The 27,037-nt window shown below is 37.8% G+C and overlaps 1 protein-coding gene across 11 annotated transcripts in view; it reads left to right on the top strand.

The window, feature by feature from the left end:
- mcf2la (mcf.2 cell line derived transforming sequence-like a) overlaps window positions 1–27,037 on the top strand; it is a 97,237-nt gene that overhangs the window by 55,270 nt on the left and 14,930 nt on the right. For 10 of the 11 annotated variants that reach the window (XM_073861267.1, XM_073861264.1, XM_073861262.1 and 7 more), the window contains exons 4-21: window positions 1,139–1,229; window positions 15,250–15,369; window positions 15,460–15,576; window positions 16,728–16,877; window positions 17,230–17,354; window positions 17,928–18,042; window positions 18,130–18,249; window positions 20,704–20,895; window positions 20,990–21,181; window positions 22,475–22,634; window positions 23,094–23,146; window positions 23,257–23,336; window positions 24,259–24,325; window positions 24,491–24,606; window positions 24,785–24,854; window positions 24,945–25,037; window positions 26,635–26,727; window positions 26,803–26,933. In XM_073861267.1, the coding sequence (XP_073717368.1) occupies window positions 1,139–1,229; window positions 15,250–15,369; window positions 15,460–15,576; window positions 16,728–16,877; window positions 17,230–17,354; window positions 17,928–18,042; window positions 18,130–18,249; window positions 20,704–20,895; window positions 20,990–21,181; window positions 22,475–22,634; window positions 23,094–23,146; window positions 23,257–23,336; window positions 24,259–24,325; window positions 24,491–24,606; window positions 24,785–24,854; window positions 24,945–25,037; window positions 26,635–26,727; window positions 26,803–26,933 (2,085 nt within the window). Of the gene's footprint in view, window positions 1–249; window positions 909–1,138; window positions 1,230–15,249; window positions 15,370–15,459; window positions 15,577–16,727; window positions 16,878–17,229; window positions 17,355–17,927; window positions 18,043–18,129; window positions 18,250–20,703; window positions 20,896–20,989; window positions 21,182–22,474; window positions 22,635–23,093; window positions 23,147–23,256; window positions 23,337–24,258; window positions 24,326–24,490; window positions 24,607–24,784; window positions 24,855–24,944; window positions 25,038–26,634; window positions 26,728–26,802; window positions 26,934–27,037 lie in introns of those variants that run through there. The other variant, XM_073861273.1, reaches the window with a different exon arrangement.

Genomic DNA, 27,037 nt, shown 5'->3' with positions numbered 1-27,037 from the left:
GAGAACATAAATCATTTGCATTGAACCAAAGGTGCCAGAATCTCCCACCAGTCTTTGAATAGAGAGTTGTAATTACAGTGATGGTTTTAATCGCATTTATGATCTTTATTACTGACAGACACACTCAAGGTCATTACTCATTGTGTCAGTACAGAACTGCACTGAGCCTTTTCAGCAGATAAGACCCCCGACATCTCTCCCCTTCCTTTTTTCTCCATCCTTTCGTCCTGAAAGGAGCAAAGAACAAATGCTCCAGAAAAAAACAGCCTTGGGCGGAGAGCTGAGAGGTGCCGTCGAGGGGAGAGATGTGTGAAATTTAGTGAGGAGAACAGACTGAGCCAAAGAAAGAGATGCACAATCTGTGTGTCACGGTAATGGCGCCACATTTGCTACATTGGTATCTGCAGTGCCAGTTTTTGGTGGGCGGAGCTTAGGATACCAGTCAGCATCTATCTCCCACCCACATCCCACAATCATAATTTTGAGCTTGGCTGTCTGTCAGCTCTCGACTGTGCTCTGATTGGCTGAGGTGAAGCAGCTGATGCCCTGTGATTGGTCGCTTGGAAGAGGGAGGCAGATTGTAGCTTCTTTCACGGTGTGTGCTCACGGTGTGGCACTCATTCAAATGAAACCATAAACAGAGCGCTTGGAGGCGAAGGTACGCCGCAAAAACGAGGAAACCATCTGTGTGTACACTGAAATCGACAGCAATCCTCCTTTTCTGAAAGACATTTGGATTTTAAGGATTAGGGGGGGATTTACATTGCGAGTTGGATTTCCAGCTGCCGTGGTAACCAGAAAGGAGCCTTTTGATATCGAGCAGTCTTTCTCCATGGTGATGGACGTAGCAACCAGCTCAGCATCTCTGCACTACGTTGCGTCCTGGATTTATGCTCTTCAACGTTCATGTATGTGTTTAGCATTAAAACTCAAATGCTCTAGGGGTGCAGATGTCTTTCTGGGAATGACATCATGATTTGCGTGTACAGTTTATAGACTGCAGTGTGTTAGAATGATGCAGATGGTTGATACTGATGATGCAATGGAGCTCGCGAGCATCTCCAGGATTTTAGTGTTTATCATTTTTGGAGGGGTGTGTGCTTGCTACCATGGTGATGTTTGTGTCTCTGATTTTCAGTCTCAGCTCGACGGGGGTCGGCTTCATTCTCGTCATTGACCGGCGGCAAGACAGATGGGCGTCAGTGAAGGGGACGCTGCTGCGGATTGCGGTGAGTCTCAGAGTGTGCGTGTGTTGGGAGGGAGTAAATAAATAAAGGCATGCTCTGTGCAAGATGTGCATGCATACAGTGTAGAAATGCAGTTCCATTGAAATCTATCACATTGTTTGAGCACTGCAAGATTAAATTGACTGTATGTGTGTATTTGGGTGTTAATGGACAACTGTTGTGCGTGTTTTCTGTGGAAGTGTGTAGCCATGCGTGTTATGAGAACAGGATATGACAGAGAGGTGCCTTAGGCGAAAATTGAAAATAGAATCTCTTTGTTGGTCAGAATTTTTGTCTAAACATATCTAAACATCTTTAAATAATATAAATTACTTAAGAAGTGAAGTTGATATTAAATTTATGCAGTATATCTTGGTGTTTGTTTACAGAATATGGTAAGAACAATTAGCATAATTCAAGAGTTTTTCAGAAAACAAGTCTTTATTAGGCAATTTTATTAAGCAGTTGATGTAACTTTGAAGGTTTTTGAAAGATTTGGGATTTTTGGTTTTAAGGATTAAGAAAGGTTTTCTGAGATTATTTAGAGAGAAAAATACGGATTACAAAAGTTAATTTTTTGTTGTGTGCGTTTATTTCAAGTCTGAAGTCATCTAAACAAGTCTCTCGCTTCTTTTGATAAAAGCCCTAAATATTTAACTCTACCACAGAGATGTCCTGCAGGCCACGTGATGTGCTGTAGACATCTGTACCAGCATAAACACAGCAAATCATCTGCATGGTTTTTGGTTAAGTGACGTTTGCTGATAAATAACAGAACGAGTAGATGTAATCGGTTTCAGCCCTTGTTATTGTGATGTCATAATGACCACACTACGACGACGTCATAACAACCACACTACGACGGCATAACGACCACACTACGACGGCATAACGACCACACTACGACGTAAAAATGACAACACTACAGCGTCATAACGACCACACTATGACATCATAACGACCACACTATGATGTCATAACGACCACACTACAACGTCATAACGATCGATAACGATAATAAATGCTTCTTGTCAAAACATCTGCAAGGTCTTTGGTTAAGTGACGTTTGCTGATAAATAACAGAATGAGTAGATGTAATCGGTTTCAGCTCTTGTTATTGTGACGTCATAACGACCACACTACGACGACGTCATAACGACCACACTACGACGTAAAAATGACAACACTACAGCATCATAACGACCACACTATGACATCATAACGACCACACTATGACATCATAACGACCACACTATGATGTCATAACGACCACACTACAACGTCATAACGATCGATAACGATAATAAATGCTTCTTGTCAAAACATCTGCAAGGTTTTTGGTTAAGTGACATTTGCTGATAAATAACAGAACAAGTAGGTGTAATCGGTTTCAGCTCTTGTTATTGTGACGTCATAACGACCACACTACGACGCGTCATAACGACCACACTACGACGACGTCATAACAACCACACTACGACGATGTCATAACGACCACACCACGACGACGTAATAACGACCACACTACGACGTAAAAATGACAATACTATGGCGTAATAATGACCACACTATGACATCATAACGACCACACTACGACGTCATAAAGATCGATAAGGATAATAAATGCGTCTTGTCAAAACAGATATCAATCCGATCTTCTACTCCTGCGCAAAATGCAAATATGCTATTAATTTCTCCGCCTCAAAAACCTCAAGACGACGTTTATTCAACAAATGGCAGCACTTACTGTATGTTGTACTGTATGTTGGGCAGGGGACGCGCGTCTCCTTGCTCTGCATGACTTGGAGCATGTACTACATAGCAGCAGGAGAGGAATGGCGCAATGATTTAGCGTGCAGGTCCATGTCTGGGAAAAGCGTTCACAAAACTCTCTCCCAAAGTTTTATTTATTTGTTTAATATCATTCGAGTTTTCATTCGACTTTTATTGATTCTAGGAAGCTTTTTTACCTGCTGCTGTGGCTCCGTTATGTTATGTGCTGACATATGTGGTTTTGTCCACCAGATGTATTTACACTTTCGTGTCCAGTTTCGTTTGAAATGCACCCCATACCACATGAAGTGGTTTGAGCGATCGGATTTAAATCAGTCTCGAAAACATTTCGGAGGGCATTTACACCTGGTCTTTTTATGATCGTATGACCAGGTGTAAAAAGCCCCTATGTTTCTATGATGTCATGTTGACATTATTAGTATATGATGGTTTCCCGCTTCGAGCCCCGGCTAGGTCAGGTGGCCTTTCTGTGTGGAGTTTGCATGTTCAGCATGGGTTTACTCCGGGTACTACGGTTTCCTACCACAGGCCAAAAACATGCAAGTTAGGTAAATTGGAGATGCCAAATTACCCCTCCCCCAACGTTTGCATGAATTAACTTGTGTATGGTTTAACCAGTTCTTGCCATAAATATTTACATTTAAGCATTTGGCACATGCTTTTATTGAAAGCGACTTACAGTGCATTACAAGGTATACATTTTATCAACGTGCGTTCCCTGGGTTCAAACCCATGACCTTTTGCGCTGCTAATGCAATGCTTTACCACTGAGCTATACAGGAGCACGGATATAGCCATAGATGCTGGAATGGTGATATGAATAACAATAAAACATTTTGATCTTTTCAGTGTGATTATGATTCTATCAACTACGTCACTACGATGTCATATTTGTTGCTATGATGTTATCATTAAATCACAATGATGCCACTATTGTTATTTTGACATCATATGTGTAACTGTGATGTTGTACGTGTGGTTATGACACGCTACCAGACTTTCAACAAGTGTGTTCGGCACAAGAGGTGTGTTGAGGCTGTGTATGATGGTCAGTAGGGGAGAGGTCACTGGGCTAATCAGATTAACAGTATTTAACTGGGATCAAGATGTTTTCCTTGTCCCAATAGAAGGCAGCGATTTTAATGATATTCTCCAATATATTCAAAATATAAGTCTATCCATCCAAGTCCAGCTTGAAATGCAAGGTCAACTATTTTGTAATCCATTCATAGCTTGATTCCCAGGAAAAGTGCTATCAGAGCTGTAAAAGATCTGTTTGTTTGATCATCCCAACCATTCCCGAAACAACAACATTGGCTCAACCTACAAAATGTCAGGGCAATGCATTCTCACTGTTTCTCTGCCAAGTGAAGTAATGAGGGGCGGGTGATCATCAGCATACTAATTTGTTTTATTATTTACAATCCCTTGAGTAATGTAATGGCGCTATAGAGATATAAAATATAGTAAAAAATGTTTTATCTAACTTCAATTAGGTATTCACAGGTCACACTTAACATTAGCGTCCATGTCATGGGTGTAATTGCAGTGCATGTTTGGAGTTATTATGAGCAGCATGCACTTAATATTTAATTATGTTATTGAACAGCCTGTAGCATGAACAGTGCATCTCACACAATCCATTACATACTCATTTCAGCTCTTCAGTGTTTCAGTTTAGTGATTTTTGTAATGTGCTTCTCTTTTCATTTACTGTTTGTTTTGATTTCAATGTAGCCTACAAACCTACTTCAGCTTTGAAAAAAAGGTTCATACTGTTTCTCTCTCTCTGTCTCTCGTCTGTGTGTGTGTGTGTGTGTGCGTGTGTGTGTGTGTGTGCGTGTGTGTGTGTGTGCGTGCGTGTGTGTGTGTGTGTGAGCGTGTGTGTGTGTGTGTGTGTGTGTGTGTGTGTGTCTGTCTGTGTGTGTGTGTGTGTGTGTGTGTGTGTGTCTCTCTCTCTCTCTCTCTCTCTCTCTCTCTCTCTCTCTCTCTCTCTCTCTCTCTCTCTCTCTCTCTCTCTCTCTCTCTCTCTCTCTCTCACATGCACACACACACACACATAAGCGTGTAATTCATTTTTTTCTCCCTCTATTCTCCATCACACTACATATGGTTATATTGGATATGGTTATCAGCAATGCAGCTGGTGTGCTACAGCCTGAGGAGATTTTCCAACACGTGCCTAAAATCTATACAAAACAAAAACAAAGTCCTCTTATATCAGGGGTGCAAACTTGTCACCTTTCGGCGAAATTCGCCGTTTTTTTGATACAAAATAGGTCATTCTTGTGATTCGTCTAGATCCGATGAGTTTTTGAAAATGAGGGGTGAGGGGGGTCTGCGACATGGTAGCAGTAAATGAAATTATGAAAATCATGTCCAGCTATTGTGGTAACGATGTCAAATTACTAGCCAGTTTGGCGGGTTATGTTTTACAATTTATAGCCACCTCATTTGCTGCCGAAGTTTAAGCAGTCTGCAGATTGAGTGCACATACTTAACTCGTAGTGTTACGCGCCCACGTCACGTTGCTGTGCGCGTGGTCATAAAGCTTAACATTTGTTCACGCACCGCAGTTTTAAGTTAAGTGATTTTAAGCCGTTGACAACAGTGCTATATGCGCTATATACCTGTTTCTGTTTAAGAGGAGCGTGCAAGCCGCGTATCCGCTTATATAAGAGCGCTTGTGTCTTGTCACCTTTTTCACCCCTGATGAGTTTGCACCCCTGTATATACATTTTCTATACAGCAACCTTAGTTACCAAAAAATTTATTATTGTAATAACAATAACTGTAGTTAATGTCATTTTTAGTACATTTATGTGTAAGAGTTCATGGATCTGTCATCCAACACTAAACAACAAAACCAGTCATAAGGGTCAATTCTTGAAATTGCTGAATAAATACACTGCAAAAAATGATTTTCAAGAAACAATTTTCTTAGTATTTTTGTCTTGCTTTCAGTAAAAATATCACAAAATTCTTAAATTAAGATGCTTTTTCTCGATGAGCAAAACGACCCAAGAAAATAAGTCTAGTTTTTAGACCAAAAATATCAAATTTAAGTGATTTTTAAAACAAGCAAAAAAATCTGCCAATGGGGTAAGCCAATTTTTCTTGAATATAGTGTAAAAATGTTCAGGATTTTTTTTTTTTGCTTACCCCATTGGCAGATTTTTTTGCTTGTTTTATACACAAAATCACTTAAATTTTATGTTTTTGGTCTTAAAACTAGACTTATTTCCTTGTGTCGTCTTGCTCATCAAGAAAAAGCATCTTAATTTAAGAATTTTTAGATATTTTTACTGAAAACAAGACGAAAATACTAAAAAAAATGTTTTTCTTGAAAATACTTTTTTGCAGTGTAAGTTTTGCAAGGTTTGTTAGGATAGGACAATATTTGTACGAGATACATATATATATATATATAATATTATATTATATTAAATTATATTAAATTATATTAATTATATTATATTATATTATATTATATTATATTATATTATATTATATTATATTATATTATATTAACTACCTTCATGAGATGCATTCTGAAATTATTTTGTCATTATTGCATCAATTTTTATTTATTTATTTATTTTTGAGAAAAATGTGTCCAAATTAAGTCCTTATCAATATATATTATTAATGATTAATAAATTGTTAATATTTTTACAATTGCAAAGTTATATCTATGAACATTATCTTTACTTAATATCCTAATGATCCTATGAACGTGTTGTTGTCTATTGCTACAAATTAACATGTGCGACTTATGACTGGTTTTGTGAGACACATTTATTACCTATAAAAGATTGTATGTCATGAAGATAAATTAGATGTTTGTTTTTCTTCTGTAGAGCATTAAGATGTTTAATGGTGTCCTTAATGTATTTCATTTATATTCCTGATTGCATTTCTTCTTTATTTCCTCTGACATGACAGAATCCCGGGTGCCTTCCTCTCATTTTGTTATTAGAAATGGCACTATTAATTGCTTTGCATTTTAGATTGAACTGATTTCATGTTTTCGACACCATGCACCAATGAACAAAGAAACCCTTTAAGAAAGTCTGGTGGAAACCTTCCTTGAACGGCCCAATGTAATTCAATTTAGGAAATTGAAATGCGTGTTAAAAATGCTAATGTATGCTAATTAGACACAGCTAAACATCTCGATAAAATGCACTGTCCCTGTTTTTTATTTGTAATGGATGACCGATGATCATCCTCAAGACCCCAACACACACAAACATTGTACATTTATGTGTATTTCTTTTTAATGCAAAGTACATACAATTTTAATATCACATGATCATTGTTAGTCGTATACTTTTTATTGCGCATGAATATTGCATTCGATGGTCTGGTTTTACTAAATGGTTCAAGTGCAACATAAATCGCCAAATTGTTCCACAGTGACACATAAATAAATTCTGAAGAGCCGAAACCTTGGACAGCGACACAGGGCAGACTATTAAAACACCTCTCTTACATTTCGTCCACTCTGTAGGCCGGCCAGCTGTGGCTGTAGGTCCTTCGTCATAGAAATAATGCCTCCAGCTGGTTTTGTTTTTACCGGCACTAAACATTATTTCTTTGTTACTTGAAAGAGCAGGCGGCCATCTTTTGTCAAGCCTCTTCTGTGTCTCAGGGGAGGTTGTTAAGAGAATCTTGTGTTGAAAGAAAGGAAAGCGTCCCCTCAATGACATTCGCATCAATGTCCATTTTCACCCTGTGGGTGAAACCTGTGGTGTGGCTTATGGATTATATGGAAAATTGTGTTGTTGAATCAGGCAATGGTGCCAATGCTTTCTTGTACACAAGTGGCCAAACTGCATTGTCCTCCTTATAGTTATAATAACAATAAAGTCATCAAAATTAGTATCCTCTCTTTTAACTACCTTCATGAGATGCATTCTGAAATTATTTTGTCATTATTGCATCTACATTTTTGCATTTGGCAAACGCTTTTATCCAAAGCGACTTACAGTGCATTACAAGGCATATATATTTATGTGTGTTCTCTGGGTTGCAGCGCTTTACCACTGAGCTATATAAAAACACACTCAGAAATAAAGGTACTAGGTACAGAAGTTGTCACTGGGGCTGTACTATTTCAAAAAGTACACTTTAAAAGATGCATATTGGTACCTCAAAGGTACATATATGTCGGGCCAATGTTGTTGTGGACAGTGCCCCGACATATAGTGCAGACCCTCTTTCGGCGACCTGAGTTTCCCGGCTTAAGGTCCTTTTCCGATCCTGCACCCCTCTCTCCAGCCTGTACTGTAATCTCGTCATATTATATCAAAATAAACGAATTGCAAATATCACATAGAAGGACCTTTTTAAATGGTACCGTCCTCGTGGCAAATTTTGTACCATTTTTTACTTTATTGAAGAAGTGTATATCTATGGTTGTCTGTCTTTCTGTATTTAAAAAAATATAAATAATAATAATTTTAATAAAAAAAACAAAAAACGTGTTTTTAACAGTGACCCCAATTTTGACTTGTAGTGTCAGGATACACCTCACTGGCTCCGTTACATTTATTCAGCAAAGGCACTGATGTGAGGCATTTCACAGTGATGCTGAGCTGCACATCACTGTGATGTTTGCACAGGGCTTGAGGCTAGTTTGGGGTGAGAGGTGACTTGTCACGTGGAGACATTTATGAAAAAAAGGTCTAGTTTCGTTAAATAATTGGCTGTTGTATTTCAGTCAGAAAAAAGGTTCTGTCGCTAGGTTCATTTTTGTACTTTTATGGTAATACAACACATTGAAATGTTATACATTTTGGGGTACAATATTATACCCATAAAGACCTTTTTTGTACTTTAAGGAATAATTTTGTACCAGTTTAATTTAAAGGGACAGTATGTACACTGTAAAAAAAATCTGTAGAAATTACAGTGTTATTGCAGCTGGGTTGCCGGTAACTTACCGTAGATTTAAATTTATGTTATTTACTGGCAACATTTTGTTCAAAGTTAAATGAACATTAAATATTTACAAGTCTTTGTCTTCACAGAGTAAAACTAAAAAAACAGCATCAAGCAAAACATTCTGCTAAACAAAATCTGAAGCAAAAAAACAGAAAAAGGTTGATAATGATTTCTGGTTTCCAGAATGCTTTGCATGAGCCTGTTGTTGTATAGTTTTACTCTGTAAAGACAAAGAACTGTTTATATTAAAAATGTATTTAACTTTGAACAAACTCTTGCCAGCAAATAACATAAACTTAAATCTACGGTTAATTACCGGCAAACCAGCTGCAATAACATTGTAATTTCTATGGAATTTTTTTACAGTGTAGGATGTTCCCCATCTAGTTGTGAAATTGTATTTTGCATTCAAACAACTAGTGCTCTCTAGCGCCTTGCTTTTCCAAATGCGTGTTGCAACTACGGTAGCCGTTATGTACTCGCTGATCTCCTTGTCTGTTTCAGCTAGTTCACATGTTCTGAACGAAAACGCGTTGTGGAAACACATTGCCGTAGGCTGGTGCTTTTTGTCCCTCTCTGCTATAATAGTTTTTCAATATGGCGGAACGACATGGAAGCTTTCTTGGACTTACCCATTTAATGTAAATAAAGAGAAGAAGTTATAAGCTTACAAAGAAAAGTCAGATCACTGGCAGAGGTCATTTGACACCAACGAGGACATATTTATGAATAAAGACATTGATTTTGACTAATAAAATACTTAAAGGACAAGTTCGGTATTTTACACTTTTTTTTACAAAGACGTGAAACTCACCGAGTGGTCAGAGGTGTTCACTGATATGCTCACACAAAAATCCCTGCAAAAGATGCGTTCCAACAGCTGTTTTACCGTTAGTTTTAAACTTGTGGACCTATTTTTCCAAACGCCTCACAGCCGTACATTCTTCCGTTGAGAGCTTGAATAATAAACACTCCAGCCCAGTGGGTGGCGATAATCCGCCTTTGCCAATTGCAAAAATACAAAGAAGGTTCCCTGCGCGGAGTAATACCGTACCTCACAGCACATCTAATACAAGTCAATGGAGTTGGACAAAAACTACGATAAAACCTGTTGGAATGTGTCTTTTGCAGCGATTTTTGTGTGAGCATATCAGTGAACACCCCTGACCACTCGGCGAGTTTCACGTCTTTGTAAACGAAAGTTTAATGCATTTTAGGAAGGATTGTTCCTGTGCACCTATAAACCCATTATAGAGGTGGGAGGTGATACAAGAAATACCCGAAAATTCTCGGGCCAGCATCATATGTCCAAATTTCAGTCAAAACCGTTCTATTTCATTATAAACAATCTGAAAACAGGGCTTTAAGTGTAAAATACCGAACTTGTCCTTTAAAAAACTACACATTGTCCCTTTAAGGGGTGCAAAACAGTTAACTGTACCTTTAAAAGTACACAATAGATCCTTAAGGTACAGTAATGTATCCAAGCGGGTACAACATTGTATATTATGTTTAGTATACCTATAAAGGTACAAAACAGAACCTCAGGGTACCACTCCAGCAACAGAAAAGGTACAGTTTTGGTAAATTTTTTCTGACTATGTGTGTGTGTGTGTTGCTCATTTTACCATCCAATTTGGCAAAAAAACGTTTATTGATATAACATTTTACATATTAAATTTAAAAATTCAGTACGTGGAGGCATGCGTGATAATTGAATTTAATATGGCGTGTGTGTGATTAGTGTGTGGTTTATCCGTATGGTGGCAGCTGACCCCGGGAGATGCTGTTTATCCACCTCATACACACACACACACACACACACACATATATATGGATTTCCCAGGAGACCTCTACATCTAGCTACAACCCCCATAAACACAACTCCATCTCACACTTTTTCTTTAATTGTTGCATTTGCAGCCATTAAGGACTCTATATCTTTCAATATCACTATCAGCATTGCCAAATAAAAAATACTGTATTTCTCAACCAACCAGTTAGCACCTCTGTTAAGTCCCTGGGCCACCTTACAAAATTTACATTTCCCCCCTCTACCCCCAACACACACACACACACACTCCAATAATAATGAAGTGAATGGGGGAAGGGTGAATGAATTTTTTTTACCCCATCATGGAGAAACCTTGATCATATTAATCAATAATAGAAAAGACTGTGTGTGTGCCCATGCTGTGTTTATGTCTGTGTATTACAAAGTGTGTGGATTATCTACATCACAATGGTCCTATTTTTTATCACTTCTTATATGAAACAAGGCTGCTGGTATGTGATATAATTGCAGTTGCTGCGAGAGGCCCATAGCCTCCTTTTAGTAAAGCTTTTTAAAAAAGGAGTTGTGTTGGTCAGATCTGCTTGAATGAGCTTTAATAGAGGAGTCAATAATGGGGCGGGTTTCTCTGGCTTCCCGTCATGCTCGCACCCGACCCCTGTGACTCTGCATTTATTGCTGGCTTGTTGAGGACAAACATGACCAATTCGCTGAATAGATGAATTGGATATTGTCATGGTAATATAAAGGCGGGGTTCAATTTAAGGTCCTGCCTTTATTAATAATCAAACTTGAGGTTTTTAATAGAATTGAGTAGCGTTCTGAATGGTAAATGATTTTCTAATATGACTGGACATTTGTATTGCTTTAGTCATTGCGTATAAAGAATACAACAGAAGTAATTTTTGTAAGTTCCAAAGAAAATGTGTGTGGTGCCAAACTTGCCACCACACTGTTAAGGCCGAAGTATAGTTTTCCCGTTTTTATGCATACGTGAATGCCCGCGTTCAGTGCGTGGGCTGCAATACTGTTCTGTACGCGCACCACCATATTTTTCAAACCTTTTGTACACTACGCATAGGTCAGCCATGCGCCTATGTAGTATGTAGCCTAGGAAAGGGTGCATTACATATTGTCGCAATGCGCATGCGTCAAAATGCATGTGTATACAAGTCAAATAAACTATACTTTGCAAGGCTGTTTTTTTTTGACCATGCGCATATGTTCACGAAATAAACCGACTACACTCTGGGCTTTAAGCTGTTGTGAGTTGTTGCTTAAGGCTGAAGTATGGTCAATTTTTTACGCGTCTACGGCTCTCCGAGTACAGTGTGCATGCCGCAATTTTTGTCGTCAGTAGCGTGTTTAAGATTTTTCAAACCCCTGTGTACACTGTACCCATAGCACGCATGCGCATACAGAAAAAAGTAGTATGTAGGCCAGGAAATGCATTGCATTTTGTCGCAATACACATGCGTCAAATGCAGTGTTGGGGGTAACGCATTACAAGTAACGCGCATTACGTAATAATATTACTTTTCTGAAGTAACGCGTAAAGTAACGCATTACTTTATAAATTAATATTTAAGTTACTTTTTTAAAAAAGTAATACACGTTACTTTTCCGTTTGATAAATTAAATTCAAAAATAAAATTATGTACTGAATTAAAATGAACACATTAACGTAGAATTACGCACTCTGTGCGTCTGAGTGGGAACAGTTTGAGGCCAGAGCTTGACATTTTTGCGATCATAAAAAACACCTGCAAGGCCTGAAAGAGATCAAGCCCCAGCCAAGTAAGAAAAAGTAACGCAAAAGTAACTTGAAAGTAACGTAAGCATTACTTTCCATGTAAGTATTGCAATTAGTTACTTTTTTGGGGAGTAACTTAACATTGTAATGCATTACTTTTAAAAGTAACTTTCCCCAACACTGGTCAAATGTCTGCATACACGTAGAAGTCAAATGAACTATGCTTCCAAGGCTGTGCGTTCGACAACGCGTATGTTCGTGTACAGTGGAAAAAACGGACTATACTCTGGGCATAAACGTAGAATATAGTTGGTTTTTTAACGTGTACTCGAACATTACAAAAAAACGACAGTGTGCGTACATTGCAAACATACTATTCTGAAATTTTTAAAAATGTGAATATACATCTAGCTATTATATTCTGTTTTAACGCCCACAATGTAAGCAGTTATTTCACCTTATTTATAAGTCTGAAAGCTTGACAAGGTACTAGCAGACCTGCATACAAGCTGTATTATTTGAGATGATCCTGTGGCTCACTTGGTAGAGCATTGCATTAGGACTGTCTCCCAAATGCATAAAAATTTAAAATGTAGATATCAGTTAATCCACTCTGAAACCAGTCCATCTATTTGCCACACCAATTGGTCCTGTTAGGCCTTGAATCACACGCGTCCCTAATTGTTAAGCTAGAGTCAAAACAAACAGCGACACTGTCCAAGGAGAAAAGGGGGGCGGGGTAAATAAATTTCCCTTGAAAGACAGAGCTGGAGGAATTTCAGCATGACAGACTGCAGGATTATCTCATGTTGGCAGACTCCTGCAGAGCTGTAAGCATGCGATCGTGATTCTTGGGACGGCCCAAGTGTTTACATAAAATGTGATAAATGCTACTCGCCATCTTCTGGTCTGCAGTCAGAGTGATTTGGATACTGTACATCGTGCAAAGGAAATACACTACAAAAACTTGACCTCTGCTTAATTTAGGGTGATTGCCATGGCAACCATCAGTATAACTTTTGCTTATTCAGAGTTTTGGGGTGTACACACAAAACAAGCATTCTATGATTTGCGTGAGTAGATTACGTACAAAGTCGATGCAAAAACACGAATAGATGCAAACTCGCACGGAATGGCGCGAAATGGGTGGTGGAATTTGCCGCAAAAACACGCGCTATTCGTCTTGCATCTTTGCGAAAGTTGAAAATATTCGACTTCACAAAAAATTTGCATGACACAAAGTTAAATCCCACGAGTAATCTAGAGCGAGGAACGCAATCCTGCGTGTTTGGTTTGTATGCAGCATAAGTAGCTATTACTTTTTTATTTTTCCAATAAATATTAAGTACTATATGTTAATATAAAATTTTTTTATAAATGTTTTACATATATTTTCTTAAATCTGTATTAACTTTGTAAAGAGGTGATCACACTACATGCAAAAAATAATGCAAGCACGCGCGAATATATTCAGCATTTTGCTGCATACCAAAGTTCAAGTCTGCTGAACCTTGACATGCGAATTTGTATTACGTGGATGTCTGACCTGTAGAAAACCGCTACGTCACTGTGTGGACGAAACCAAAGAACTTGTATTGACAAAGTGCTTTCCGCCCATATTCGCAGTAACGTCCGAAAAATATTGGCATGCTTAAATTCTAGTTTCATTCAGGAATGGAACTCGTAGCAGACTGACACTTAAGGGGGTCGCACACCGGACGAGAAGCGCAGTGCCGCATCTCACCAAGAATCTAAAAACAGAAGACATTATTTTCTATGAATGTATGCACACTGGCGGCGGCGGCTGTCAAATCCCTGTCGCGCCACTCACATAGTTTAACATTAAATAACATCATATTTGTTCCAAATCTTTAGCGATTAACATTAGCTGCTAGCGTATATTTTGCATTTTTAAGTAGACGCTACCTGACTAAGATCGCGCTATTTAATGTGCACTTTTAGTGTACGATACCCCTGAGTTGTCCTAGACGCGACGCGGCGCAGCGTTTCTCGTCCGGTGTGCGACCCCCCTTTAGAGGAGGCGGAGTTAACGGATGCTCCCGCCCAAGCCGTCTAGCTGATGTCATCAGAGAATGATTGCCACAAGGGGGCGGAAGTTTATGAGAGCGCATGAAATAAAAAAATAATAATAATGACTTAAACGGATAAATTGTTTATAATAAACATTGCAATATTTTGATTTCATTCGGACTTCAAGTCAAATAATTTTTTTAATACCATGTGACTTTTTAATAATAAAATAAAAAAATCTGATATTACCGTAAAATCAGTTAAGGTCAAACTCAAAAAACCCTCTACGTGTTACACTGAGAGACAGGAGACCCACCCTACAGATCGACATCATCCCCCTGTATCAATCTGTCTAATATTTTGATTTTGACATGATGCCCAGTGGGAGGGATTTTAATGAAGAGTCTATAAACATTGGTGCTCCTCGAGGGGTTGGTGTGTGTTCATACATACATTCATTCATTCAGAGAGAGGGAAACCTGAGGATGAGAGGCATAGTGAGACCATTGTTAGCCTTTCTAGTCTCTCAAGAAATGGAGTTGTCATGGCAACAGGATGTAGGTATGTGTATGTGTGCCTATACTAGAAACGCTAAGGGAGAGGGTTTGAATCTGGCACTGGCTCACATACATGGACCAGGGGATTAATATTTATTTTGCTATAGTTGCTTTATCTATGTTTGTGTGTGTGTGTGTGATCCGCAGGGCTCTTTCCCAGGCAACCTGCAGCTGGTGCTGGTACTGAGACCCACAACACTCTTCCAGCGAACAATCTCAGACATTTTATTTAAATTAAACAAGGATGAGTTTAAAATGAAGGTGCCGGTAAGTGTGTATAAAAAACAATGAAATAATGAAATCAAATGAAGTACACGCTGACAGTTCATAATAAAGTGTGTGCGTGTGTGTTTGTAGGTTATAATGCTCAGCTCCGTGACTGAGCTTCACAGCTACATCGACCGCACGCAGCTCACTCAGGAATTGGGCGGTTCGCAGGAGTACTGCCACGAGAAATGGATTTCACATCGCACTGTGAGTACCGACACTCTCTTCTGTGCTGTTCGGATGGACAGATGAATATAATGAAGACTTCAGATGCAAAAGCCACTAAATCCGCTAGATTATGATATTAAAGGAATAGTCTACTCATTTTCAATATTAAAATATGTTATTACCTTAACTAAGAATTGTTGGTGCATCCCTCTGTCATCTGTGTGCGTGCACGTAAGCGCTGGAGCGCGCTGCGACGCTTCGATAGCATTTAGCTTAGCCCCATTCATTCAATGGTACCATTTAGAGATAAAGTTAGAAGTGACCAAACACATCAACGTTTTTCCTATTTAAGACGAGTAGTTATACGAGCAAGTTTGGTGGTACAAAATAAAACGTAGCGCTTTTCTAAGCTGATTTAAAAGAGGAGCTGTATTTTGTGGCGAAATAGCACTTTTGGGAGTACTTCGACTCTGCGCAGTAACACCCTCCCTCTCCCATTATGAGAGGGAGAAGGGGAGCGGACTTTTCAGGCGAGTCGAAGTACTCCCAAAAGTGCTATTGCGCCATAAAATATAGTTCTTCTTTTAAATCCGCTTAGAAAAGCGCTACGTTTTATTTTGTACCACCAAACTTGCTCGTATAACTACTCGTCTTAAATAGGAAAAACTTTTATGTGTTTGGTCACTTCTAACTTTATCTCTAAATGGTACCATTGAATGAATGGGGCTAAGCTAAATGCTATCGAAGCGTCGCAGCGCGCTCCAGCGCTTACGTACACGCACACAGATGATAGAGGGATGTATCAACAAATCTTAGTTAAGGAAATAACATATTTTAATATTGAAAATGAGTAGACTATTCCTTTAACCGAATTCTTCCGGCACGTATAATATGTTCATTAAATACTTCAGTAAGTAGGCCATTCCAACCATCAATTGAATACTATGCCCTAAAATGGTGCAATAATACACTCCCTTATCTTCAAACAAATGAATTGCTTCTCTTCCCTTATCATTCGTGGACTTGCTTTTAAGTAATCAGTAATTGATTTTCTTCACTTTCGTATTGATCTGCAGTTTGCGTTGTGTTTAAGTACCACACACTTGTTTATAGTGTATGCTTTTGTACTGATTCGTTTAGTGATGGGTTGCGGTACAATTTATGATTTTTGCATCACGGTGTACTTGCAGGCCATTGAAGGTTTCGCTCTGATGGTGAAGAAAACGGCACAGACTCTCCAGGCATTCGGGACGGAGTTGGCGGAGACAGAACTGCCCAATGATGTAGAAGCCACGTCTAACCTTCTGACCATCCACATTGAGAAGAAAGACAGGATGAAGGTCAGAAAAGAAAATTTGTTGGGTTATTTGTCATAATAACCAGCTGAATTTACAGTGTATTTCCCGTGATGTATTATAAAACACTAAAACGCAGTTTTAAATTAACTAAGAGTTTTTTAATCCTTTTGCTGTAAACTCTTCCAAGGAACGGTAGCGTTCCATGGAATTCTCCCAATCGTAACGGCCTACCGTAAATAAGATTAGATATACTACAGGGTAATAAACAATTTAACATGAATGGATCACATGAGCCATAAAGAAATTATAAAAGGGTTGGATTTAATAATTCATGCTTTGCATTCGATGGTGTCGGACTGAATAGCAGGTTTATTTCATGTCACTTTGTATGCAGGAGGACTTGAGGATTGCTCTCTGTCAAGGAGGACGTTTGTTGGAGAGCATCAATGAGCCGCTGGTGAAAGATCCAGATTATACCATGAACCAGGATGAACTAGAAAACTTGTCTACGGTTCAGAGGTGTGTGTCCATGTCCATCTTCAATGCAAAAAAGAGAAAATCAAGATGCTTTAAATGTAACGGCGAACCTCTACGTGTCCTTGTTAAGTTGTGTTAGCAAGATTTAAGATCTGGTCAGGTGTGTTTATACACACGCAGCCACCTGGTGTATATTATCCAGCAAACGACAGACATATGTGCGGAGCAGCGTCAACTGACAGTAATATACTGAGGTTGTGACCCTTTGAATAATGGAGCGTTCTGGGGTGCAGATGCTTATCTGTGTTTAATATCCACAGGCTTTTCCTGTCACGCTTTTATTATTTATATGTGTATATGTTTTATATTTAAGGATGAAATCTCAAACTTAAAGGATAAAAAATTGGTCTATGTGTTATCATTTTCATGTCATACCAAAACAGCTTTTTTTAAGGAGTGACTTTAATGTCGCAAAGTATGCATGAGGCATATGTGGTGCTTTTTTGGATGTAGTTTATTTCTGTAGCTAAAATGGTAGAATTGAGTAAAAAATGACATAATTGAATAAAAACCATTTTGCACAATGTTACAATGAACGTCTCTGTCTTTCTATAGGCTGCTTGGTCAGTTAGATGAGACGGAAACGGCGTTTGATGATTTTTGGGACAAACATCAAACCAAGCTGGAGCAGTGTTTGCAACTGAGGCATTTTGAACAGGACTTCAGGGAGGTGAGATATATGAGTTTGAAATGTGTGTGTCGTGTGGGTCTGTGTATGAGCAGTCATTGGTAATGCAAGTGTTTTTCTTTGTTGTAGGTCAGACCTCAGTTAGATCTGGTGTATGACAGACTGATAGGCTTCTCTGATGTAGGAATAAGCCCCGCCCACGCTGAACATATCCTGAAAGAGCTGACCAATCATGAAGAGCGAACATGTGTAAGTATTAAACTGCTGCTGTGTGATGACGGGTTTTTGCACACGTATTAGTTGTTGTTGTAGCATTGTATTAATAATTGGCTAATCTTAAAGGGACACTCCGCTTTTTTGAAAATATTCTCATTTTTTAGCTCCCATAGAGTTAAATATTTGATTTTTACAGTTTTGGAATCCATTCAGCCGATCTACTAAGTGGCTGTATCACTTTTAGCATAGCTTAGCATAATCCATTGAATCTGATTAGACCATTAGCATCACGCTAAAAAGAAACAAAGAGTTTTGATATTTTTCCTATTTAAACTTGACTCTTCTGTAGTTACATCGTGTACTAAGACCGAGTAGCAGGGGACTATTTTCAGGCACTGCGTAATATCATTGCACCTCCTGCAGCCATGTTACGGCAGCAAAGTCCTTGATTATTACACCAGAATGAGAGTATAGTTTTTAGACATATCGGCCTAGAAAATCGCAACTTTTAATTTTCCGTCGGTCTTCGTACATGATGTAACTACAGAATAGTCAAGTTTTAGTAAAGTTTTTAAACTCTTTAGTTATTTTTGAGCGCGATGCTAATGGTCTAATCAGATTCAATGGATTATGCTAAGCTATGCTAAAAGTGGTACCGCCAGACCTGCAGATCAGCTGAATGGATTCGAAAACGGTAAAAATGAAATGTTTAACTCTAGGGGAGCTGGAAAATGAGCATATTTTCAAACAAAGTGGAGTGTCCCTTTAAAGTCCCAATGAAATTAAAACTGGCTTGTTTTTTTAAAGTAATATTGCAGTGTTTATATATAAACAACATATCTATGTAAAACATATATATTTTTTAAATTCATGCCCTAAATTTAAACTGCTTAATTTAAAAAAATCTAAAAATGTACTTTCATCCTCTTGTGGCGATCATTCTTTGATGACATCAGCTAGATGACTTGGGCGGAGCGTTCGTTAACTCCACCCCCAACTGTCAATCAGCTGCGAGTTCCATTTCTGAATGAAACGCCTACTTTTCTATAGCCAATGAAAGCACAGTGGAAAACACAAACCACGCCCACTTTTTCCCTCGCATGATATTCTGTTTTACTCAAAAATACGTCACAACACAGAAGTTCAGTTCGGTTCAGTTTAGCAACTAGTCAGACCATTAAACAAAAAGAAACCGGAAGTAAAGTTCCGAACAGACGCGTAGTCGCGTCACCGCACGTGCGTCCGAAGAAACCGTCTATATGCAAGCGAAATTTTATAAGGTATATAGACCACAACCATCCATCCATCTATCCATCAAGTCAATTACATGAGTTATCGCAAAGTAACAATAAGCAATACTAAGGGGGCGTGCACACCAATGCCTTAACGCCCGCGGCCGGCGCATGTTTTCAATTGTTTCCAATAGAAGCTTGGCGTTTTTAAAAAAAGTCAGCAGCTAGCGGTGAGTGCCGAGAGTTGAAAAATATTAAACTTTGGGTGAAAAGCTCCACTCGTCAATGTCAGTTCTCACACCTCCGTCCAATCACAGTGGAGGAGGGGTGGGACATTACCACAGCAACCAACCGGCTCACAGCTGAAGTATCACAGCTACCAAAGCGCTCAGGTGAAAAACAGCTGACATTCAGCGTCCTCCAGGCGTTTTTTTAGCCACGTTTAAAAGTTTTGGTGTGCACAACCCCTAATACTCATGAAGTATGTATTAGTACTATTATTTATTTTAACACTTAATCAAAAGTCCTTAAATCAAACACTTAATCGAAATCAAAAGTCCTATAAATAATTGAACTAATAATCATATTGGTGTTCACAAACTTTATCAAGAATAAAAATATTCAATGCTCATTGTTAGCTAATGCATTAACTAGGGATGCATATCAATTAATCGCGATTAATCTATAGCAGAATAAAAGTTTTTGTTTACATCATATATGTGTGTGAACTGTGTATAATAATTATGTATATATAAATATGCACACATGCATGTATAATTTTAAGAAAAAAATATATTTATATATTAAGTATTTATATTTATATATAATATAAATTATACATAAATATACAAATGTATATACACATGTAAACATTGCTTAAATATATACATGCATGTGTGTGCATTTAACTATACAAAGTTACCATACACAGTACACACACATATATGATGCAAACAAAAACTTCTATTCTGCCACAGATCAATCGCGACTAATTGACATGCATCCCCAGCATTAACTAATGCTTGTACATAGAGGCACATATTCTTTATTATGTAAGTCAAACTGTGTGTTTTTAAATTGCTGAGTGCAGCAGTTTCTGAAATTACCCGCATGTCCTTAACCGGGCCGGGGGAGAAGGGAGGGGTGAAATGATAAATCACCCCACTGAAACATGGAGACTGTGGAGCATGTATGCACAGTAAAAAGCGTATATATATATATATATATATATTAAATTATTTGTGTTTATGTGTAGGCGGTGTTGGACCTGGCGCTTTCTCTAGTGAGTGATGCGGACCGGCTCATTGAAGCATCTCATTACGCTGTGGACTCCATCCTTCCCAAATGCTCTGACCTGCGAGCTGTGTGTGAAGAGATCAGTGTTGTCCTGAAAGCCAAGAAAGCACATCTGCTCAAAGCCATGGAGCTACATCAGTGTTTAGAGAAGGTAGACATGCACATTTTACATATAAAAATGTAGAAGTGGTTTCAAAGCTAATAGACATGAATTAAAAAACACTCTCTCTCCCCGTCACCATCAGGCCACTAAATGGTGCGATGATGGCATCTACCTGCTGGCATCTCAGCCTGTGGATAAGTGTCAGTCGCAGGATGGGGCGGAGTCAGCGCTGCAAGAGATTGAGCGTTACCTGGATACAGCCAATCAGCACAAGCTGACTGATTTAAATGGAATCTGGAGGGATTACGAATCAGTGCTCACACAAGACTTCAAGGTAAACAGATGAATCTGATAATACATTAAAATAAATTTTTTTGTGTGTTATTAAATGAATCAATACAAATGTACTTCTTTTATATAATCGGATAAATGTATCAGTTTGAGAACATATAATAATTCATACAATGATAATTTAACCATGTATGTCAGTATTATGTGGGTGATTCTCACGAAACCATTGAAACACCACGGCACTAATGATTTTAGCTTTAAAATGTGTAATATAGTAACATTAAAAAGCATCAGAATTAACACAATACTGTGTTCTACCTTGCACAATGTGTGATTTCAACATAAGAATTTATAATTGGAAATTTTATCTCATTTTCTGCTGAAATTCTCATTACCGCAATGTGTCTGGCTGTGTTTGAACATGCGTTATGTTGTTATTTAATCAAATTAACACAAAAATATTAAGAAAAAAAATAAATGGATGTTTTGCTAGACTACTTTAGATGACAGAAAAAATATTTACTGAATTTTCATGTATAATAATAATGAAGAAAAATTAGGAAAATTATGTGTCCATGCCCTGATGTTCTCATCCTCCGCAACACTTTTTGAGAACAGTTTAAGCACACATACAGAATTTTAATAAAGTTTGATTTTGAGTGACCAAGCACATGGACCAGTTACTTCAAGATGGCTACCAGGTAAGATCATTTTTTTACAATTTGAAATATTGTCTTGTCAGAATGCTTACACGACATTTTGATTATCATTACCGCAACAGATGCTTATTAAATGTTAATTTAATTAATAGAAGCATAATACTTTGATTTTAAATGCATGTGCAGAATCTCCAAATTATGTTCTTTCAGATTTGTCATGTCATTTTGAAAATATGTCAGTGTTGATGTTTTCTGACTGTGAGATTTTTTAGGACTAATTTTTTAAATTATGTTACAAAAAGTGTTAAATTATAAGTAAAAGTTTTTAAATTAATGTTCCCATTTACTCCAGACTTTGTTTTTCAATGTCTGGTGGAAAAAAAGTAAATTTAAGCAATTTTTACATTTTCACGCTTGACATTTTTAAAACCAAGTTTTCGTGAGAATCACCCATGTAGTGTTATAGACAAAATATGCATACGTAAGTACATGGGTTTTCAAACTAGGGTCCGTCCCCAGAAAATTTCAAATTATATACAAAATATGGATATGAATTTTAGGGGTCCCTCGCTGAAGGTTCCTCATGTGTGGGGGTCCCTGCTGAAGTTTGAACACCCTTGTATAAGTATAAAGCATCAGTATTTCTAATTCTATTGTATACTAAATATTTCAAACAGGATCAGGTGGACCGAGTGTTTCAGAAGCAGACGTCCATGCAAGAGATGTTTGAGAAGAGGAGGGTCAGCCTGAAGAAGTTAGCAGCCAAACAAACGCGGCCCGTGCAGCCGGTCGCCCCGCGTCCAGAGGCTATCATTAAATCGCCCGTCCCCTCTCCAAGTAAATGAAACGCTTTGAATTCAGTGTGGGGTTTAAAGCTTAAACCAAGTGAACAAATAATATAAACTTTCCCGACCCAGAATTATTGGTCTTTAGTTACAGTACAAAACAAACATCTAAAAGAATTAACTAAATCATTCAGGGTATATGAATAGATTTGAACTCGTTACATCAGTATTCTACATGACAATATAGCAGTTTCTCTCATCCGCAGTGCGGTTCTTGTCTATATGTCCTTTTAATGTCCCCGTCCACCTCCCCACACACACAAAGTCATGCTTAGCTGCTTTTGGTCACTCGTGCACAATAGCTGTGCCTTTGTTGATTCTGCTGCCATCTAGTGCCCATAATGGAGAATTGCATACATTTATCATTTCTTTACACCGTTTTATTGAGCATCGTAAAGACAAGGTCACTATAAACCCATTGTATAACATAAAATGTTATTTCTTTACGCAGTCCATAGGGAGAAGTCTATAGAGGGTGACATCATCAACGGAAACTGCAGAAAAGTAAGTTCTCCTGTCTGTGAAATGCTTTATGTAATTTATAATATATCTAAAGCATTACATGTTTATGTAGAAGTGCAAGGAATTCAAGTGTTTTGCGTTCGCATTTACAGGGGGATTCACACTTGCAGAATGACAGCAGTAGACACCCATCCGTCTCTGACGAAGAGGAGAACTTTGCTGTGCTCAGACGGTCAGTGACAGGCAGTGGGAACGAAATTTATACAAATAGTCGATTTTATTTTTTAAAGTGCTTTTTACATTTTAAAACAGCTTTTCAGAAGATCCTCACTGACCAGTTTATGCCTTAAAGGGGCCATTTCACAAGACTTTTATAAGATGTTAAATAAATGTTTGGTGTCCCCAGAGTGAAGTTTTAGCTCAAAATACCATCTAGATAATTTATTATAACATGTTAAAATTGCCACTTTGTAGGTGTGAGCAAAAATGTGCTGTTTTTGGGTGTGTCCTTTAAAATACAAATGAGCTCATCTCTGCCCTAAAGGGCAGTGCTGTGGTTGGATAGTGCAGATTAAGGGGTGGTATATCCCCTTCTGACATCACAAGGGGAGTCAAATTTCAACATCCTATTTTTTCACATGCTCACATTACTGGGTTGATCTTTTACACATTTTCTAGGTTGAAAGAAGCACTGGGGACCCAATTATAGCACTTAAACATGGAAAAAGTCATGATATGACTAGTTCACCCAAAAAATAAAAATTCTGTCATCACTTTCCCATCCTCATGTTGTTCTAAACCTGTATGAGTTTATTTTTTCTGATGAACACACAAGAAAATATTTTGATAGATGATGGTAAGCACACAACTGATTGTGACCATTGACTTCCATAGTAGGAAAAACAAATATGATGGAAGTTAGTGGTTACAATCAGCTGTGTGCTTACCATCATTATTCAAAATATTCAATTCATACAGGTTTAGAACAACATGAGGATGAGAAAATGATGACAGCATTTTCTTTTTTTGGGTGAACTATCCTTTTAATATATATATATGATTGTCGGTCAGGCTATACATTAAGAATGTAGCATCGATGCTAGCTTGAATGTGAAATATACAGTGGCTGATTGTGTCCTGTGTAATGTCTGCAGGCACGTGATGAATGAACTGTTGGAGACAGAGAGAGCTTACGTGGAGGAATTGCTGTGCGTGTTGGAGGTGAGCTGAAGCCATGCTAATATAAAAATATGTAATAAATAAATATATATATATATTAATTGGGGCTATTTGGCGGGCACCTCACAGACTATGTTAGAGACCACTTCTCTATGAGTTCATATGATGCTAACAATCAAAATATTTGACAATTGTATTGTGTTGGAGGGCTATGCAGCAGAAATGGATAACCCATCCATGGCTCCTCTCATCCCCAACACGTTGCTTAATAAGAAGGACATCCTCTTTGGCAACATGCCCGAGATATACCAGTTCCACAAGAAGTGAGTGAGCCTTCTCGCACTGTGTTATGTAGATTTGGCTTATACGTCACGTTAACATGTTTCGCAGATGCTTTATGCTTTGTCTCGTTGCATTTGTGCTATACACTCATTCTCTGGGATTACTTGTGTTGTGCACCACAGTTTTGTATTGAATGTCTGTCTATCTCATTTGTTGCAGAACTTTTCTTCGCGAGTTGGAGGCGTACACAGACTACCCTGAGCTGGTGGGCCGGTGTTTTCTAGAGAGGGTAAGTCTGATGTCACTTCCTGTGCTTCTCTGGTTCTTTATTAGGTGATTGAGCGGATTACTCATGTTGTTTTTTACTCATGTTTTTCAGATGACGGATCTGCAGATCTATGAGAAGTACTGTCAGAACAAGCCTCGCTCCGAGTCTTTATGGAGACAGTGCTCTGACTGCGCTTTCTTTCAGGTCATCTTACTTTCAGGATGCTATAAAAGACACTGTTATAAGACTGAGACCACATATGCAAATAAATCAAGCCTCTATAACTTAAAAGAAAAGCAGTGTGACACATAGTAGTAAACTCTATGCAGAATAATTATTTTTATATCATAGTTCGTTTTATTTCACATTTAAAGGGCACATATTATGCCAATTTTTAAAAGATGCAGTATAAGTCTTAGCTGTGCCCAGAATGTTTTTTGCAAAGTTTCAGCTCAAGTTACCTCACAGATCATTTGTTATAGCATGTCAAAAATGCCCCTATTTGAGTGCGACCAAAAGCACACTGTTGTCTTGTCTGTACCTTTAAATGCAAATGCATTTTACTACTGCATCTCATTCCCTTACCAACAGACAGTGAGCGTTTTCGGTTAAAATAGATCTGATTTCTGTGAACACAGTCTGAGTATTTCACTATTGAGATATGGCAGACAGCACTGAGGGCGGAACCTATGGTAATGCAGGACTGTCAGTCAGTGGGTGGATGTTTATCAGTGTGATGTCACATTAACAAGAGAATAAAAACAGCATGTCTTATTAGACTTAATAGAAAAGAAGAGGGAGGATTTTTTTCATTTTAGGGTAGTTATGTTCACACACTGCTAACACACACACTTATGTCTAAACGACTTGTAAGAATGAATTTTGTATAATAGGTGCCCTTTAAATGGAAAGCAAAAGCAAAAAAATATGTAAAGTGTTTTGAAACATAAATGGTTATAAAATTGATATAACCTAAAATATTCACACTGCAAAAAATGACTTTCTTAGTATTTTTGTCTTTTTTTCAGTACAAATATCTAAGAATCCTTAAATTAAGATGCATTTTCTTGATGAGCAAAATGACCTAAGAAAGTAAGTCTAGTTTTTAGAGAAAAGAAACATAAAATTTATGTGAATTTGTCCTTAAAAGCAAAAAAATCTGCAAATGGGGTAAGTGTCTTAAACACTTCAAGAAAAAAGGTCTAACCCCATTGGCAGATTTTTTTGCTTTTAAGTAAAAATTCACTTAAAAATGTATTTATTTTTTTGTCTAAAAACTAGACCTATTTTTTTAGGTCATTTTGCTCATTAAGGAAATGCATCTTAACGCTTTACCTGCCAAAAATGCAATTATCTCAGCTTTTTGCTCAAAAATTGGTCCTTTTGAGGAAACCTACCCATATTTGAGAGGTTATAAAAATAAAACAAATGAAGATAGGATAAAAATTTTGTTTTTTGTAGGCAGAGATGTTTATATATTTTAAGTAGAACATTTTCTGGAAGGCAGTAAACTTTTTTTTTGTGAAAATCATAAAAAATTCTGTCACTGACTGGCATCTTTTTTTTAAAAACGCTGGCTGGGAAAGAGTTAATTTAAGACTTTTTAGATATTTGTACTGAAAACAAGACAAGAATACGAAGTAAAAAAGTAATTTTCTTTCAGTAATTCAGTACATTAGTTTGATTGTACGTATATAACATATCTCTCACTCAAATGATCAAATAAGCCACAGTCTGCATGGATTAGCCATATAGTGTATTGAAAAGTAAAACAATAAAGAATGTATGATCTTGATTCCAGGAGTGTCAAAAGAAACTAGAACATAAACTTGGCTTGGACTCGTACCTGCTCAAACCTGTTCAGAGAATAACCAAATATCAGCTTTTACTGAAGGTAGGACCTGAGTTCAAATGTAAATGTGATATTTGCCCAGAGAGTTTTTATAGCATTTGTGTTGATGCGTGTCAGGAACTTCTGAAGTACAGTAAAGGCTGTGAAGGTGAAGATGACCTGCAGGAGGCGCTCTCCTCTATATTAGGAATCCTAAAGGCTGTTAATGACTCTATGCATCTTATCGCCATCACTGGATATGAAGGTAAGCACGCTCTGCGAGATCGATTACTGTTTAATTTAACAGTCAAATAATAAAATCGTTTTGTGAAATGTAAAGAGGTGTTAAATTACAGTTTTTGACCCCTGACCT

Source organism: Misgurnus anguillicaudatus, chromosome 3 (assembly GCF_027580225.2).
Source record: "Misgurnus anguillicaudatus chromosome 3, ASM2758022v2, whole genome shotgun sequence".
NCBI classification, from domain to species: domain Eukaryota; kingdom Metazoa; phylum Chordata; class Actinopteri; order Cypriniformes; family Cobitidae; genus Misgurnus; species Misgurnus anguillicaudatus.
Note: the sequence above shows the minus strand (reverse complement) of the source record. Positions and strands in the feature narration are given on the sequence as shown.